This window comes from Cryptomeria japonica, chromosome 9 (assembly GCF_030272615.1).
Source record: "Cryptomeria japonica chromosome 9, Sugi_1.0, whole genome shotgun sequence".
Classification (NCBI taxonomy): domain Eukaryota; kingdom Viridiplantae; phylum Streptophyta; class Pinopsida; order Cupressales; family Cupressaceae; genus Cryptomeria; species Cryptomeria japonica.
This window is the reverse complement of record NC_081413.1, coordinates 463,787,163-463,805,445: the sequence shown is the minus strand read 5'-3', so window position 1 is coordinate 463,805,445 and position 18,283 is coordinate 463,787,163. Positions and strand designations below refer to the sequence as shown.

The window sequence follows — 18,283 nt, the reverse complement described above, 5'->3', positions numbered from 1 at the left end:
ATTTGATGTACAATTATGATATGATTGACTAAAACTTCATTTGTATTTCTTGAAAATGACACTTTTCAAAATAAGCCTTGCCCTCCTAAATCTCAGACACAATTTTTTTTGAAAATGGCTTTGATATGCCTTTTATAGAAACAAGGGAGCAACAAGCTTTAAGCCTTGTACATGTGTCACATTTCATTTGACAAACATTCATAACAAGAGAATATGCCAATGGCATCTTTACATTGCATCATGACAAAATCTTTAAATGCCTGCCAAAAAGAAAGTTGGGGATGCAAAAAACTGTTGGTGAAGAGCTCTCAAGTCGAGGAAAACATTCCATTATCTCAACTGAATAAAAACGGACATCAGAATTGTTGAAATTGCATGGAGAAACACGCAACTGCAAATTGGTGATGTGGCCAATGTGGTCCTTGAGGATGGCTGATTGAAATACAAATCAAATTTGCATTTGCTTCATTTGATTTTAATTTCAAAACATGCCCATGGGTTGATGAAGTGGCAAGGTGGGGCACTTTGTGATGGTTGAGTTCACATTGCGAAAATTCCATCTATCATAGTGTGGTTGACCAGTTGTAGATGCTTGTGATACTCATCTCCTAGCAATCCACTCATGACAGTTGTGATCAACATCATCCCCTGCTCAAGCTATGAGAGCTTATCTAAGTAAGAACTTAGTTTGTCCACATTTGTTTCCTCATCAACATTGATGTCTACATACATTGGAGAAATAATTTTCATAAAATTGCCTTCCATTTAGTATTACACTTCAATCCTCCATCTTCCTTGAATAGGAAAGGCATATGGTAAATGGTCAACCCTTCAAATGCAGTCAGTTCTTTTATAATCATTTGTTTATAAGTGGTATGAACATTAAGAAAATGTACAAGTTGCTTATATCTGTTTTGCATATCACACATGACCTTTAATGCTGCATTCTCCACATCCACATCCTCCAGTAAAACATCAAATGCCTCAATTCTTGGCCTCAAATACCTTTCAACACATTGTAGATGAATACCAACCCTAGGTTGGTCTTGTAGTTTTGTAAATTGCACCCCATGCAATTCCACGTTACATAAGTGCCTTTGCTATATGCTGATTGGAGAACTCCTTTACATTATTGTCCTTTTGTCTTCTTGGCTCGCTCTGTCACCCTTTAGTTTGTCCTTTTCTTGATCTTGTCGATTGTATGGTTCGTAGACCCTTGCACATTATGGAGATGTCCGCGTGCTGTGCTAGTGTCCCGCGAATTTGCAATTCGCAAGTGGCCGTATGAGCATTACGCTGCGATTGGCAGGATTTGTAATGCCTCTTCTCGCTGCTACCGACGTCGGCTTCATCCCTGGGCCTTTATTTGTCTCTCTAAGGAATCTAATCACTCTCTTAGCAAGTCTTTGAGCTTTGCACGCAACTGACAACTTCTTGATCACTTGTTTTGCATTTCGCTACTGTTGCATTTCGTTGATCTTGTCAACATCATCTCAGCTTCTTATTGGAGGATCCTTGGTGCTCACCTTCACTTTGGCAAGCTCTCGCTTCTGTGGTGTTGAAGGGGAGTCTCTTCCACTTTATTTTCATTGTAACATTACATCTCCAATAGCATATTATTCATCTTGTTTATCTCGTGTTATCATATATCATCTTCTTTATCCATTATCTATCATGTTGGCTGTTTGTGGAGGTGGAAATACCAAAGCAGGGTTTGATCACCATCATTAACACATTCAATTTTGGGGGCTCTTGGAAGCCTTAAAACTGCTGAAACACTTAGGGAGTTCCCTATTTGAATCAAGCTTTTTGGGGAGGGGGGACATCTTACCTTTAGAGAGTTTACCTTTAGGCTTCCCTCTCTTTTGCCTAGCTTTGATAAACTTGCCCTTCCCAACGGGCACTAGGATTCCAACTTTGTTGGGATCCTCATCCCCATGATAATCTTGCTCAAAATTCTGATCCCCATGGGAGATCGAGTCATTGGAAATCAACTCTGCCTCCACATCATACTCAGGACAATGAGCCTCGAGGACATCCTCACTAATGCTAATCTCACTAGTATCATAAGGCACCATGATAAGACTAAGAGCCTTATCAGGAGCAGAGACCTTAATTGAAGGGTCAACAGTAATGATATCAAAATAAGCACTATCTCTATCAAGTAAATCTTGGAGATTAGAAGCATCAAGATTAGAGAAAACAATAGCTTGTGGGGTTAGAGAGGAGAGATATTCCCCTTGGATAAACAAATCCTTGGTTTCCACCTCAGGCATAGAATTCCCAGAGCAAAAATCTGAAAGAATATGAAAGTTATTGGATAACTTTAGGGCATCTGTGGTCTTCGGGGAGGAGATCCTTCCCCCTAGCCCAACCATGCTATTGTTGGCTCGTTCTTTATCCTTAAAACCTCTGACAATCGATTTAACCACAAAATTCCTATTACCATTAGAAAGCCTAGTTCTCAGACGGGGTAACACAAGAGTCATCGTCCATAGGGACAAAGCCAAGATCATTACAAGGGGGGTCAATGTGTGTTTCCCACCTTGCTCTTAAATGCAATGGACTCTTTAATCTTATCCATGGCTAGCTGCTGAGCATTCTTCCTCCTAGTATTATGCAATTTGGGAATCACAAATTATTCAGAATTCTTCTGAGGTTCCCCTATTTGGGCAATAGCCTCAGTAATAGACGAATGCTAAGGGGCATCAGCAGTGAAAGCCCCAATCTTAGGAGAGGATTCAAGCACCAAAAGCTCAACAATTGAGTTTGAAACCACATTCTTAACAGACTCACTAAGAGAGTCCAATTTGTTCATAAATGGGGTTTGACTGTTGAGGCTACTCACAGACGTAGAAGGCACATTATCTCCATTTTTATCCTTAGAGTGAACTTTTCCAGTATTATTGGAGGAAGCATTTGGTTTCTGGGAAATTAGAATAGGGTAATTCTTCCTAATATGCCCTTCTCGTCTACAAAGAAAACACACATTGATCCCACCTAGGGTCTCGATTAGGCAGGATGTAGGACAATTGTCAATATTAATCTCAATAAACTTGGGAATATCTTGGCTTGGGTTAACTGAAATAAGCACTCAAGCGTCTAGATGAGGAACAAGGGACTGAGAATTATCAACTCTAATCACTCTCCTAATTGGCTCGAGTAACTGCGTAATGAAATTCCACAGATTCGGTGGGAGACTTTTAACAACCACCCAACTAGGGCAAGATAGGGCAAGAATCTCATCATGCATAGCATCATTGTTAATTCATATAACGTCAGTCGTACAATTTCATAATTCCGATACATTGATTACATGTTAACTATTAGTATGTATGTTAACAATCAATAATAAAATCTAAACCGAATTATGATGTTTGGCCGGTCACATTTCATGTTAACGGGCTATGATAAGCGATTCATAATTGCGTTCATGATCAGCGATGATCTTAAATTGTTATCAGGCTATGTTATTAACAGGCTGTGTTAATATTGTTAATGGGCTGTTAACAGGTGATAAGTGTCACGTAGGGAAGAGATGTGTCTTCCCACGTGGGAAGACATATCTCTTCACTACTTAACCCCTCTTCCACATATATATAACACACATACAATAAGGAGGAACACAAAACTGAAATTGATAAGTGTTGTGCTTCCTTTCATTCGCACTACTGCAGTTCAAATTTAATTACAAACAAACTATATCTTCATCTCTTCTATCCTCTTGATCACAAAATTTAAATAAACTTAACATGGTATCAGAGCTAAGTTAAGGAAGATCAAATTAAATTCTGTAACGATCGTATAGACATTCACCCGACTCTTAGTAGATCACATTCCTATAATCCTAATGGCAATCGGAGTTAGGTTTGAAGATCGACTAGATGAAGCATCAAATTTTGTATCTTCGAAATTCAGGATCATGCTTGTTTTGAAAGAAAATAAAATTGACTCCCATGTCAAGAGTGAAATTCCTGAACACTCTAATGATACAGAGAAAATTCAGTGGAGCAAGGACAGTGAGAAGGCTCTTAAGATAATTGTGGATTCAGTGAGAGATCACATTGTACCACTTATTTCTAAATATGAGACGGCTTTTCAGATGTTCAAAGCCCTAGCTGACATTTATGAAATTAACATCACTAGCAGGGCTCTCACCTTGAAGAATCAACTACATCATGTAAAGATGAATAAAGGAGAGACAGTTACATCTTATTTCTTGAGGATTACTGAGCTTAGGGATCAACTATCCACTATTGGACATCTAGTAGACAACAAAGAACTTGCTATGATGGCCCTAAATGGACTTCCTACCTCATGGGAATCGTTCATTCAAGGAATCAGTGCTTGTTTTAAATTTCCTAAGTTTGATAGATTCAAAACCGATTGCATTCAAGAGGAATCTCGGCTTGTCACAAGAGGAGTAAAACAAAACAATGGTAATGAGGACATTTAAGTTCTAAACTCTAATTCCCACAAGAAAGGAAAGAAGAAGAACTTTAAGAGAAAGAAGGATAACAACTCAAATGGAAAGAGGTCTTCAAAGAAGAAGAGAGACATTTCTGAAGTACAATGTTTCAGATGTGACCAATATGGGCACTATACAATGAAGTGTCTAGACAGGATCAAGCAACAGGCTTCAATGGTAGAAGTTAAGAAAGGGAGTGATTTCGAGAGACTAGTCTTCTACTCAACCCTCTCTAGTCAAGTCACCTCCAGTTCCAACACATGGGTGATTGACAGCAGAGCATCTCAACACATCACTGGATTTTGTGAGCACCTAGATACACTTGTGGAAAATTCAAATGAAGAAGTGACAATTGGTGATGACTCAAATTATCCAGTTATGGGAATAGGAACTTGCAATATCAACCTAAAGTCAGGCATATCCCTACAACTGACTGGAGTTCTATTTGTACCTGGTATAAAGAGAAACCTTGTCTCAGTTTTTGCACTTGAAGATAAGGGTTACAGATTAACCTTTATGGAAGGAAAGGTACTTGCTTGGCCAAAGAACTCCACCATCAAGAAAGCCCACACCATTGGAGTAAGACAAGGGAGCCTCTACATACTTTGCACCACTCCACGTCAAGCCTTGATTCATGAGACTCCAGATTCGAATGAACTTTGGCACAGAAGATTAGCGCACCTTCATTTTCATGCCCTACCTAAGATAGAGAAGATGGTGATTGTCTTACCCAAGCTAAGTCACAGTTCTGAAGGAGCATGCAAGGGGTGTGCCTTGGGAAAGAATACTAAAGGGTCTTTCAATTCTAGCAACAGTAAATCCAAAAATATATTAGAATTAGTTCATTCTGATTTATGTGGACCCATGTCTGTACCCTCCTTAGGAGGATTTTTATATTATGTAATATTTGTAGATGATAATTCTAGGAAGACCTGGATATATTTTGAGGTACAAAGAGTCTGAAGAAATCCTTTCTAAATTTAAGGAATTCAAAGCTCTTGCAAAAAACATGACAGGTAAGAAAATCATAACCTTAAGAACAAACAATGGGGGGGAATACATTTTTGATATGTTTAAAGATTATTGTATAAATGCTGGGATTAAGAGGGAGTTAACTGTACCTTATAACCCACAACAAAATGGGGTAGCTGAAAGAAAGAATAGGACTATAGTAGAAGCTGCGAGGGCTATGTTGTTTGACCAAAATATAGAAACCTCATTTTGGGCTGAAGCATCTAGGACAACTGTGTACATTCAAAATAGATGTCCTCATTCTCTTCTTGATAATAAAACCCTTGAGGAAGCCTTTACTGGTAACAAACCTGACATAAGTCATCTCCGGATCTTTGGGTGTCCAGTCTATATTCATGTTCCCAAAGAAAAGAGATCAAAATTATAACCTTCTGGAAAGAAAGGGGTATTTGTTGGGTATAGTGAAACCTCTAAAGCTTACGAAGTATACATACCTGGACAAAGGCAAACTGAACTAAGCAGAGATGTCATCTTTGAAGAAGACATAGCATTCAGGAGGTCCAAAAGCTCTAATGAATTAGAACACCAAGATCCTCCTACAAGCATGGATGAGGATCCCACCCCTGAGATTCAGAGGGAGACCCTTGAAAACGCTGAGCATGAGAGGATAATCGTATTTCTTGGTGTAAGAAAGAATTAGGCTTTGAGTTTGATATGAAGGATTTAGGAATTCTTCACTACTTCCTTGGATTGGAAGTTTGGGAGCAGGCAGATGGTATAATCCTTAATCAAGGAAAATACACCATTGATATACTCAAGAGATTTGGAATGATGGATTGTAGATCCATGGCCACACCTATGGAGACAAATCTGCACAAGCTAAAGGACGCAGTTGCAAAATCAGAGTTTGCAGATCCTACTCTCTACAGACAGATTATTGGATCCCTGATGTATTTGGTAAACACAAGACCTTATATATGTTATGCTGTTAATACACTAAGTCAGTTCATGTGTGAACTTAGGGAAATACATCTTGTTGCTGCAAAGCATATTCTGAGATATCTTCGAGGAACTATTGGCTTTGGTCTGAAATATAAACATGTAGACCTTGACCTACATGGATTCACTGATTCAGATTGGGCTAGAAGCATAGTTGACAGGAAAAGCACATCAGGATGTTGCTTCAGTTTAGGATTAGGAATGATCTCATGGATATGTAGAAAACAGTCTTCAGTTGCTCAGAGTTCTACAAAAGCTGAATGCATTGCAGCCTCCATGGGAGCAAGAGAAGCAGTATGGCTCCGGAAATTGCTTGTAGGACTGTTTGGTCAGCCCTTAAATCCTACTGTCATCTATTGTGACAATCAGAGTTGCATCAAGCTTTCAATGAATCCAGTATTTCATGACAGGTCTAAACACATTGAGATTCCTTATCACTATGTTCGAGATATGGTGGAAAGGAATGTGATCCGACTGAATTATATTAGTACAGGTGATCATATTGCATACATTCTTACCAAGCCTCTCTCCAGGATCAAGATTGAACACTTTAGAGATAAACTTGGTATGGTTGAAAATATTATTTAATTTTGAGATAGAGTCTCATTTATTATGATATACTAATATATTTAAGATGTTTAATGTGTAAACTCTTTTATTTGTCAGGTGTGTGACTCTATGACTTCATGGGCCCTCCTGTGAACATTATTGAAGGGTTACGACTTTTCAATAATGAACACTTGTTTCAAATTGATATTGTAAGGTGACGATTTTACAATTATCAATTTATCTATCCTGATGGATATCATATGACTTGATATCTGTGGACATGTCATGATAGTATATATCTATGAGACATTATGGTAGATATCAGTTGGTTGGTATCATTAAATAAACCATAATTATGATAGAGATCTTCATGGTGAATATTATGGACATAATATTCGTGGACATGCCATGAATCATTATCAGTATGGTAGGCATCATGTGACTTGATGCCAGTGCACATACCTTACTTGATAACTATGAGTTATGGTGAGTATCATGAGACTTGATATTCATTGTTGAACCATATCTCTGGATATCACTATGGTGTGATATCTCTTCTCTTCACCATCAATGGATGAATTGTGATGTTTTCTCTAACATGAAATGTGTCCTCCCTAGTTAAGAGGGAGTGTTAATTCATATAATGTTAGTCGTACAATTTCATAATTCCGATACATTGATTACATGTTAACTATTAGTATGTATGTTAACAATCAATAATAAAATCTAAACCGAATTATGATGTTTGACCGGTCACACCCTTTCATGTTAACGGGCTATGATAAGCGATTCATAATCGCATTCCTCACGATCAACGATGATCTTAAATTGTTATCGGGCTATGTTATTAATGGGCTGTGTTAATATTGTTAACGGGTGATAAGTGGCACGTAGGGAAGAGATATGTCTTCCCATGTCGGTCGACATATCTCTTCACTACTTAACCCCTCTTCCACATATATATAACACACATACAATAAGGAGGAACACAATACTGAAATTGATAAGTGTTTTGCTTCCTTTCATTCGCACTACTGCAGTTCAAATTTAATTACAGACTATATCTTGATCTCTTCTATCCTCTTGATCACAAAATTTAAATAAACTTAACAATCATGGGACTAGTTGAGGGCCCTAAAGGTGCAACTTCCTATAGACCAAAACTGTTTATGCACAACTGCCACCTGAGATTTGTCATCTTTGAAAAAAATAACAAATTAACCTTTCTGTATCATTCTACAAAATGAAATGTGAAACCCTAATCTTTTGACCCACACATTCTTGAACTATTCATCTAAAATTTTTCGAGCCAAGCACTTAGCAATGTCCACGGCTGCCCAAAAAATTGCAACATCTTTTAACCTAGCTTTCTCATTATCAATAGTCTTAATCATATAGTCATTAGGAGTGATAGACAATGTAGGCAGGGGAAAGCTAGGGTACTCACCTCTTCCTCCGTTGTCGCCATTACCTCCTGAACTAGACAAACTTTGTACCTCAAACTTGGCTTCGCAGGGGACCGAGAATGGCAAATCAACTAAAGCCACTTTGAAAGACTTCTCATTATTAAGGGCGGCCACTTCAAGCGAGGTTGGTGGGCAGTCAGTATTAAATGCCCTACAACTTGAAGAGTCTCCCATCAAGGCTCATAAACCCTCGCACATGATCTTGGACGGACGACACACGCGGTAAACACAACGCAATAAATGGAGAATGAAAGGAGAAGAAACTTGGCAAAGAAAAGGCTTACCCTCGTGGAGGAGGCCTTGCCACCTCCACACGTAGGGGTCAAACCCCCTCAACGATGCCCACGTCTGCAACGTCACTGTAGTTGCAGAGCGAAAATCCTCCTCACTTAGGGTTTTAATTACTTGCCTCCATTGGAGATAGCGGGAGACACCCGAAGACTGTGGTAGGGCACCTCTTGCATGGAGGGATGTTCCCAACCACACCCTGGGTGTAGGAGGCATGCCCCAGGGGGCTAGAAACATCTCTCTGTGCAACTTTGATTTGTTAATATCAGAAATGAATCTATATATATAATATCCTTTGTTGGGTCTGATGTAAATTCTTGATGTTTATAGCTCAAGGAATATTATCAAACAATTCACATACAATCTTCTAACTTGCTGGTCTGAGTTATCAGTCTGATATAACTGCTTGTTATTGACACCAAGGCACATGCAATGCCTGCAAATGATTTCTATAATATCTAGATTCTAAACTATAGACTCAATGCACAAATGACTACTTTTGACCTTGCCAATGCATATATATGATTTCCAAATGAAGAATGTGCACCTACAGCCAAGAGACCTTTTCACAAACATTTGGCATGCAAATTACTGTCATCATGAATATGGACATATCATCAAATAATGGCTTGCAACTTATTACTCCTTTATTATATGCAATCACTAAATACAATAGAACATGTAGATGCCTTGATTCTAGGCATACATTCATGAATCAATTACAACGATGGATCAGATATAAAATGACATCTATAGCATCAATACCAACATAATAGTTTGGCAATGCAATCAATTACAAATCATGGTATGAACCTGATTATGAGATCGCCCAATGCTGAAGTTAAAGAAGCAAGCAATAACCAATTAAAAGAGTCTTCCTTTGGCTCAAGTCAAACCCTTCCTCCAGCCGCCCCTTTTCTGAAGTGACCAGCCAATAACAAATAATTTGCAGCTTCCACGTGGTCTCTTATGCACCAAATATCATCGCTAAACCCTCACAAGAAGAGCGCTCCAGCTAGAAGGTGGAATCGATGCACCAATGGACCATCATGAGCAAAGTCGTGTTTTTTCCCTTAGCTGTTGTGAGTCTGAAGATGACTGAAATTAAACTCAGAAAATGGGAAGGTGTCAAAGCTCTTATGTAGCAAAATCGATGAAGACTCAACACCAAAATGTCTCCAATGATCTCCCAATCGAACCTTATCAAAATTTAGCCCTTGGCGACAAATTAAGCTCAATGAGATGACTGAATTATCACCTCCACAAATGCAATAATTTTAGCTGATCATTTCACAGCCTCAAAATTGCGTAACTTATGAGAGTTTCCGTTCCCAAAGGTTCAATAATGGCAGAAACCCAAACTGGTTCCTTCTCCAAACAAGAACTCCAAATCAAATATCAGATCGTGGATGATTAGAAGCTTAACTTGACCTTCTTTTATACTTTTTCTCCAACCTTTCAAGAAGCTTCTAGAAATAATATTAAAATTAATTTCACTTAAGTGACTTTTATGATATAAAGTCATTTTATTAAATTAATTAAATATAAAGTTACCTTTTAATTTTAATTCATTTGATAACTTTATAAACAGTTAACTTCATACTTTTAATTAAAATAATCAATTAAGCTATTCTTAAGAGATATCATTAATTGAGACAAATTGATTAATTAAATTAATTAAATTATTCTTCCTCCAAAAAATGGGGACATTACAATATAACTCCTAAAATTTTCATTGTTGTATTATTAATGTTTTTAAAATGTGATATTGGTTCAGTTTCATTTTTCAATCCTTCAGGAATTATTGCTATTCTTTTCCTTCTTTATATTTTTTATGTATCTAATTAACTTCTATCAGTTGTTAAGAGTTACTATGAAGAGACACAGTCTATTGTAGGCATTGTTGACTAACACACATGTATATTCCTTTTTCTTTTTTTCTATTACATAATTTTTTTAATATGTAATTGATAATTCATTACATTTTTATTTGTATACCTGCTTGGTATACTATGACATGGAAGTATGATTCTATAATTTAACTGGAAAATAATTCACATGTATTATTAAATTTTGATTTGTTTGAATGGTAGGTGAGCAAAAAGTTCCATTTACATCTGGGTTATTGATTGGCATTGGAGAAACCAGAGAAGAAAGATTGCAAAGCTTATTTGTACTTCGCTCGCTGCACCAAAAATATGGTCACATACAAGAACTCATAGTCCAGAATTTTCTTGCAAAGGAAGGTACACGGATGGAAAATGCAACTGAACCCTTATTAGAAGAACTTGAATGGACTATTGCCATGGCTCGGTTGGCATTTGGTCCATTGATGAGCATCCAAGCGCCTCCAAATCTAACTCCACTGATGTATGCAAAGTCTAATTGGCTTGATCCTATCCAAAAAAAATTGAAGAAAAAACCTTATTTTGTAAATTTTGTAAAGTTTTTTACAAAAATAGTTTGTGTGATGATTTATAGAGATAGTTGTCGGGAATGCATAATATGACAATGAAAATGTTTTGCAGATATTCATTTGGAACCCCTGTATATGGCTATAACAGCAGTGAAATCTATGTTGGAAATACTTGGAACATGAACATGTTCACATAAAATGCATACTAAGTGTTCTTGTATTCATGGGATGGTAGTCTAGAACAGTTGTCTACAAGAATGAATGTTGTATGCAGATACAGAAAATATGAATATTTTCATTTTACTGTTACACTGTGTACAGTCTTCTTAACATTGCTCTTTATATGGATGACAAGACCAGTCTGTACAAGATGAGTCAGACTTGTGGAATTAGCTGGGCATAACCTCCTGCATGTAGCCAAATTTTGATTAAGACAGTAAAAAATTAAATGGGTCTAAGCACCTTATTTTTTATTTAATTATTCCTTTTACTGAACTGTGTGTGTTTATCTTTAAAGTTTTAAACAATACATTCAGATAGTAATGATAAAACATAATGTCAAAATATCTATTTAAATATATTTCTCCCATTAAATTATTTGGCATCCATATTTGCACTAACTAAACATCGGTGTGAAGATTGTATGAAGAGTTAGTTTCAATGGTCAACTACAGTCAAAAGCCTATGTTGGAACTGTCAATTTAGTGCAAGTCATAAGTATGCTGGACAAGCTATAATAATAGTGCAGGTCATTCTAGTAAGTGAAATTCAAACCCTTCAGTTGCCAATGTAATTGGAGTAGAGGGTGTTGCAAGTCTTTGCATAGGAATTATGCTGTAGAATTTTGTAGCTGTTTGTATTTCTAATCTAGTTTTTCATAGGCTCTTCTAGGCCATTCAGTAGTTTCTACTGTTCTCCAGGTTATCTCCTTTTCAGACTTCAGATTTACATCTGACCTGAAACTATTAGACAGGGCTTTAATAATATGTTTTATTTCTTCCATTTATCTACATATTTTCTACTTTAGTTACCATTATTCTAAAAGCTGATATGTCGTCAAATTTGTTTCTATCTGCATAAGGTTCTGTGCTTATGCACAATATTTGCCTCATATTCCTCCTGTTTTCTAGTTGTTTAGTGTACTTAGCTGTACTGTATGGAGTTGTTTTTTATTTATTTATTTTTCATTTTTCTGTAATTTGGCAATTTTTTGATAAAATGCCAATTGAGAAAGCACTGTAATATTCCAACTATTTTGCGTATTTTTGCAAGTGTTCGACAAAATGACAATAGAGATAACAATGCAGCAATTGATGTTGCATTTAGAAGATCATTGTAAGAATAACAATGTCCACTCTACTGTGAAATCAGATATTGTATTACGCTGAAATCCTGATATACATCTGCTAGATCAGCAGGTGGAAGTTAGTACCCACACACATACTTATAACAAAAAATAAATTGAAATTGTTCCTTTCAAGTTGAAGCTGAAAGCTTATGGAATTCCATTGAAAATTCACAATAATAATATTAATATATGGCAAAGTCTAGAAATTACATCATAGACTGCCCACTGAGAGCTGTACAGCCCTATCTTTCCTTCACCAAGAGCTGCGTTCAGTCTCTTAATATAATATTTGATCCTAGAGGAGGATGCAGTTGATGTAATAATGGCTCAAGTCTAAAAAATATGAATCAATTCCCTCCTTTCATTCATGTGCCTCTCTTCTTGACTTTGTATGGTAGTTCTTGGGAATAAACGATATGACATACATTTGGCCTACTCCTTATGCAATAAAATGGTATGGCTGGTCTTACAAGGGCCAGCAAACTATGATCTCCATTCTATTAATTTGTAAATATTTTCAATATTCAATTAACTTTTACAACTAGGGTTTGATCGATTTGAAAATAATATTTCATTTATCCAACGTTTAACTCCAAATTAGGCCAAGCACTCAAATATTGATCATCTATGCAAATATCTTCTATAATCCTTCAATCTGCAACTTCTTCAAATACCAAAAACAATCTTGAGAATGATCTTTAACTCTTCAGCACAAATCTCAACAAATTCCAAATATGAAGCACACTTGTGAATTGTGTATGAATCCACTCACAAATTAGCTAGGAGGGTTTCCATCCTCAAAACCAACCTTTGCCTTATGGTTTTTGTTGTAGGGAAAAATGATGAACAATTGCTCAATCTCCAAAGCCGGGGTTTGAAAAATACGAAGAATGGAATTCTCTTCTCAAACTCCCCTTTTTAATCTCCCTTCAATATTTGAAATATTATATTTTATTTTCCTCTCAAAGTGACTTTAAATATTTATTTTTATTTTAACTTAATATCTGGTTCCTAAAAAGCCACTTTTTTTAGTAAACTATCCATACCACATCCTAGTTAGCCTATGAGAACTAAAATAGGCTAAGGGTCTTTGTCAATTGATCATGCTTACTGTTGTGCTCGTTGCACACACACCCCGTCTGTGATATGGGACCCCCATTGCCCAGTTGAAAGAGAGATGAGAGGTTTTTTTTTTGCATCAAAGCCAAAATGAAATTCAAGCCTTTCAAACCCAAGTTATATCTCGACTCTACACAATCCGCCTTCATATCGCCAGCAAAACCCCGAGTATAGTATCAATTCACCTTCCAAGTCAAAATCGCACATTTCTCCTTGAAAGGTCGAACTTTCTCTCCAAAATCGGAAAAGTGAAAGGAATTGACAAGGACGCTGCATTATAAATTGCACAATGTTCTTCATAGGGCCGAAGTTTCTCATAAGTCATCAAGGGGCAAAAGTATTGAGTCAAGTCAAAAATCGCACAATTTATCTAAAAACCCGAGTTCTTCATAACCAAGGGCCTGAGACAAAAGGAAGCTCGGCCCTTTATCCTATTTTGCAAGTGAAAGAGGGCGTGTAAAGTGAGTTTGGCATATTTATCAATTTTGCAAAATGGAGCCAAGCTTAGAAATCGCCCAATCTCTTCAAGTAGAGCGAATTCCCTTACTCGGCAGTTTCATTAACTTTGCAAGAAAAGAGGAGGAGAGCTTAAATTCTCACAATTCTTTTACAAAGCCTGAGTTCTTCAAGTTGAACTCGTGCAATTCATCCCAAATCACTGAATTTCTTCTCAAAGCAAATGGGCGAGGTTAAAGTTCGGCGTTTTTTATAACTTTTTAAGAAATAAAGGGGCTTATGTTCGCTCAAATCCTCTTTAAAGGACAAATTTCTCATAGATAAAAGGGAGCATGAAATAAAATTGCTCGAACCCACTAATAAGACCGAGTTTTGCAAAGGAATCAACCAAAAAAAATAAATTGTGCATTTTCTCTGAAATGGCCGAGTTTGACATTGGACGTCTAGAAATTTTTGGATTTCACTCCAAAAGGCCGAGTTTTGGCCTAGAACAAGGGGGGGCTTTTAAAAATCCAAGGGGTCCATGTTCGCATTTCTCCTAAAAAATCTTGAGTTTGCATGCACCCTTAGTGGATTGCCCAAACAAAGCAAACACGTTAGAAGGAAAGTTTGTTTGCATTTTCCCTAGAAATATCAAGTTTTCTTCAAACAAAGGGCATTTAAAAGTTAAATTTAATACTTGTTCAATTTATATAATTTATCAAAATGATTGATGTGGGTCAAAATTGATTGTTTGCAGATCAACAACATTGGAAAAGGTTAAGGTAGCAACCAAAGGGCTTAGATTGGGCACATGATCACGATCAAAGCCAGGAAGCGAAGATGCAGGAGCGCAAAATCAAAACGACAATCACGGAGATGCGCGCCACCGTTGAACCGCAAAGTTGAAGTCCACCAGCCAGAACGAAGATAGAAGAACACTCAAAATGCTAGGAGGGATGCATTCTCAGAAATACACAGCTGGAATTAATTCCAGAAAGTCAGTTTGCAAAACTGAATTGTTTAATGTAAAGGACTGCCTGTGGGCCCCACCTAATGTATTTCAAATGAAGGGACACAGGTAAGTTATTCCCAACTACCAGATTGACCTGAATTGATGCCAAACAGTGGTCGGTAGCTGGAAAAGTGGCTGGGAGGACTGGAAAAGTGGCTGGGAGGACAACTGAAGAGTAACTAGGCATGGGTTAAAGTTGGTAAGTTTCTAGAAGGCAGATCAAGGCCCTTGGATGCAATCAATCCTGGCCTTTGATTCAAATTTTAAAATCTATAAAAGGCAAAGGCCTCTCTCTTGTAAAGGGTTAGATTCTAGTTAGATAGTTAGATGGTAGAGAGCTAGATTTTAGCAGTTAGTTAGATTTTAGGAGTTGGATGCAGTTTTCAGATTAAAAATAAAGTAGAACTGCTGCAAAAATTGTTGTAATAGCAGCTAAAATCAATATATGAACATTGATTTGGTGTTTGTTATTTTGGTTTTATTATGTTTGCATGGTTTCCTTACAGCTAGTTAGAAGTAGAGTTCAATGATTTCAATGGCAAAATGTGGGGGGTATTTGGTGCATTTCAGGTTCATACCATTGGGGGCTTGCTGATTGTAGGTCATCGTGCATGGTTAGCCTGAACCTTTCTTGTGCTTAGTTCAATCGTATGTATTCGTTTTAGGCTGCGCTAGAGTTGGGTGCCTTGATGAGTATCTCCGGTCTAAAAATCCTTCATCCACTTGGAGATTGCACTGTTCTTGTCGAGTTGTGAGGGTGTCTCTGGCTAAACAAGAATCGGTTTGTGGAAATCTGTCTACCCGCAACACTAGTCGTTCCTATTATTGCACTTAGGATCCCTAAACTCTTCCCTTTTGATTTTATTTCCTAGCTCAAGAATCGCAACATCGTTAGATGTAGACCAACTTGTTGCAAATGTAAGGCCCCTTGTGTTACCAGCAAAACACATCAAACCGTTGAGGTATCCTGCAGTCATGACCTGACATTTGGAACCTTGAGGTTGTCCCCTTTGATCAACCAAAACAGCATTAGGGATTCCTTATGCAAGAGAGGATAGGATACTCAACAATATTCTATTTTGTGTTGGCCGGAGAGAGTTGGTTATCTGACTTTAGCCACGTCAACACTTACGAGGGGACACAACATCAGCTGCTTCTTGGCTGTTTCAGTAGTCCTCTCTTGCAATTTTTTATTATTTACCACAATTACATGTCTACATGTTTTACCTTTAATAAGAACTGGAGACCTTCAAAATGTCGCATCTTTGATTGTCAAAGGAGTTCTTTTAAATTGTCTGTTTTAAGTATAGTTTCAAGAATTTCAAGAGGGCTCTTTCCCTATCCAAAATATTTGTCCCTTTTTGGTTAATTGTACATTGATAAAAGGGTCAGTGGATTTGATTTTTATTTTTGTTCGAAGCATACTCTAAATAGGGTGTTCTTGGCCATATATCTTGGACTGACATATTTCATAAAGGTTTTTAACTTTTTGGATATAGATTTCTGTTTGATAACCTCTATGATATTTCTCCTTGACTGCAACTGTTTATTTCCAAGGTTTGGTGTGGTTGTGTTTGGCTGTACTGCACACACATATATGTATATAATTTCCACAAAATGTTTGAAATAAATATAGAACACATGATTTTGATAATTCATTATCAATTATCAATTGTTAAAGATAAATCAAAATGATTTATATTAGTGCAATTGTGTGTGGAAACCAATAAAAATCACGTTTATTCATTGAAAGCATCGACATCATTAGCTGGTTCATTAGTATCACAATAGTGCCATTCACAATAGCTGTAGTTGTACTATGCAAGTCTTGTGTAGCGGCTTCACACTTCATTTAATTGAGACTGAGGAAAGTTGTGCAATAGAAGAATCGAAGTTGGGATGATCTGGTGCTACATCTTAATAACTTACCATTCCTTCCCTAATCTTGACTTGCTTGTGATAGGAGTGGGTTGGAATGCACATATACCAAGTCCTTTGCCTTTTGATGCCAACTGATTATGCTTAACGGGGCAGATATGGTGCATGTACTTTATTTCTGCTCGGCTGAAGAGGAATTCACAACTTGTGATCTGAGAGAAATTCAATTCAACATTCAAAATTATAATTGAAAAAGTTTAGCAAAATAGCTAAAAATAAAAAGTATGTACCTATGATAGAACTATTACAGCAATAGGTTCAAGGTAAATAGATTGTTGGCCTTAGAGACATAATTGTAGATGATTTAAAGGTCTACAAGGGTGCAGGGGAGGCTCTTTGGCTCCCCTTTATTCATTCGAAGGAGAGCAACTCCATAATGAAGTTAAAAAAATGAATCCTTTAATCAAACACTTGTTTTGTAAATGCAATTTTAATTTTTAACTTAATATTTATAATGTTTTAATTTGTTTAATTTGTAGACTTGTGGGCAGATATTTTTTTTGTTCCGGAACACAATCTTTAGAGGCTAGCCATTTGTGTTTTTTTCCATCCTTGAAATACTTTTGGGTGTGATTGCAATTGGAGCCTATTTGAGAGCATTCACAGTAAGAAGATGACCTTGTCTTCGTCCAACACAACCTTTGCCTGAGGTTGGGGGAATTGTAGCTGGAACTGGCAGGGAAATAGGCTCATGTTATTTAAAAACTGCATTTGCAGTTTAAAGAAAAAAAATGTGCTGGATTCAGTCATTTGAAGATATTTTTAGGTTTGTTGTGTTCTACTTCTTGAATGACTTCTAATTTTAACTCTTGTATAATTCGAACACTCACACTTTGATTGCTACTAGGGTATGGTGAAAAGGGACATCTTCAATGATTACTCAATATGGTGGGACCAAAATTGCCCACATATGATAGTATAATAGTTGCGTAAATGTTTTTTTGTTGATGTCTAGGTCCAGGATCCATAACTATCTGCAAAATCTTATTTCCTTTGAAGGTCTTCTTATTCTTATCTGTTATTAGTGCTCAAACTCTTGAGGTGTTTGGGGTTGGGAGAAAGAGAATTGTCTTCAGTGATTGTTTGATATTGCTGGACCAAATATGTCTATGCATATGATGGCATAGTAGGTCCTTAAATGTTCCTTTTGTTGATTTACAGGTCCTGGTTACCTAAGTACCTTGAAAGTATCATTACCTTAAAAAATTCAGGTTTGAATGTTTAGCTCTCCCTGTTGTTTTCAATAATTTTGCTATGATTGATAGAATTT

The 18,283-nt window shown here is 36.8% G+C and overlaps 1 protein-coding gene across 2 annotated transcripts in view; it reads left to right on the top strand.

Moving 5' to 3' along the window:
• The window catches only part of LOC131072039 (uncharacterized), a 354,982-nt gene that overhangs the window by 32,661 nt on the left and 304,038 nt on the right, over window positions 1-18,283 (top strand). For both annotated transcript variants that reach the window (XM_059211052.1, XM_059211051.1), the window contains exon 3: window positions 10,836-11,112. In XM_059211052.1, the coding sequence (XP_059067035.1) occupies window positions 10,836-11,112 (277 nt within the window). The remainder of the gene's footprint in view (window positions 1-10,835; window positions 11,113-18,283) is intronic.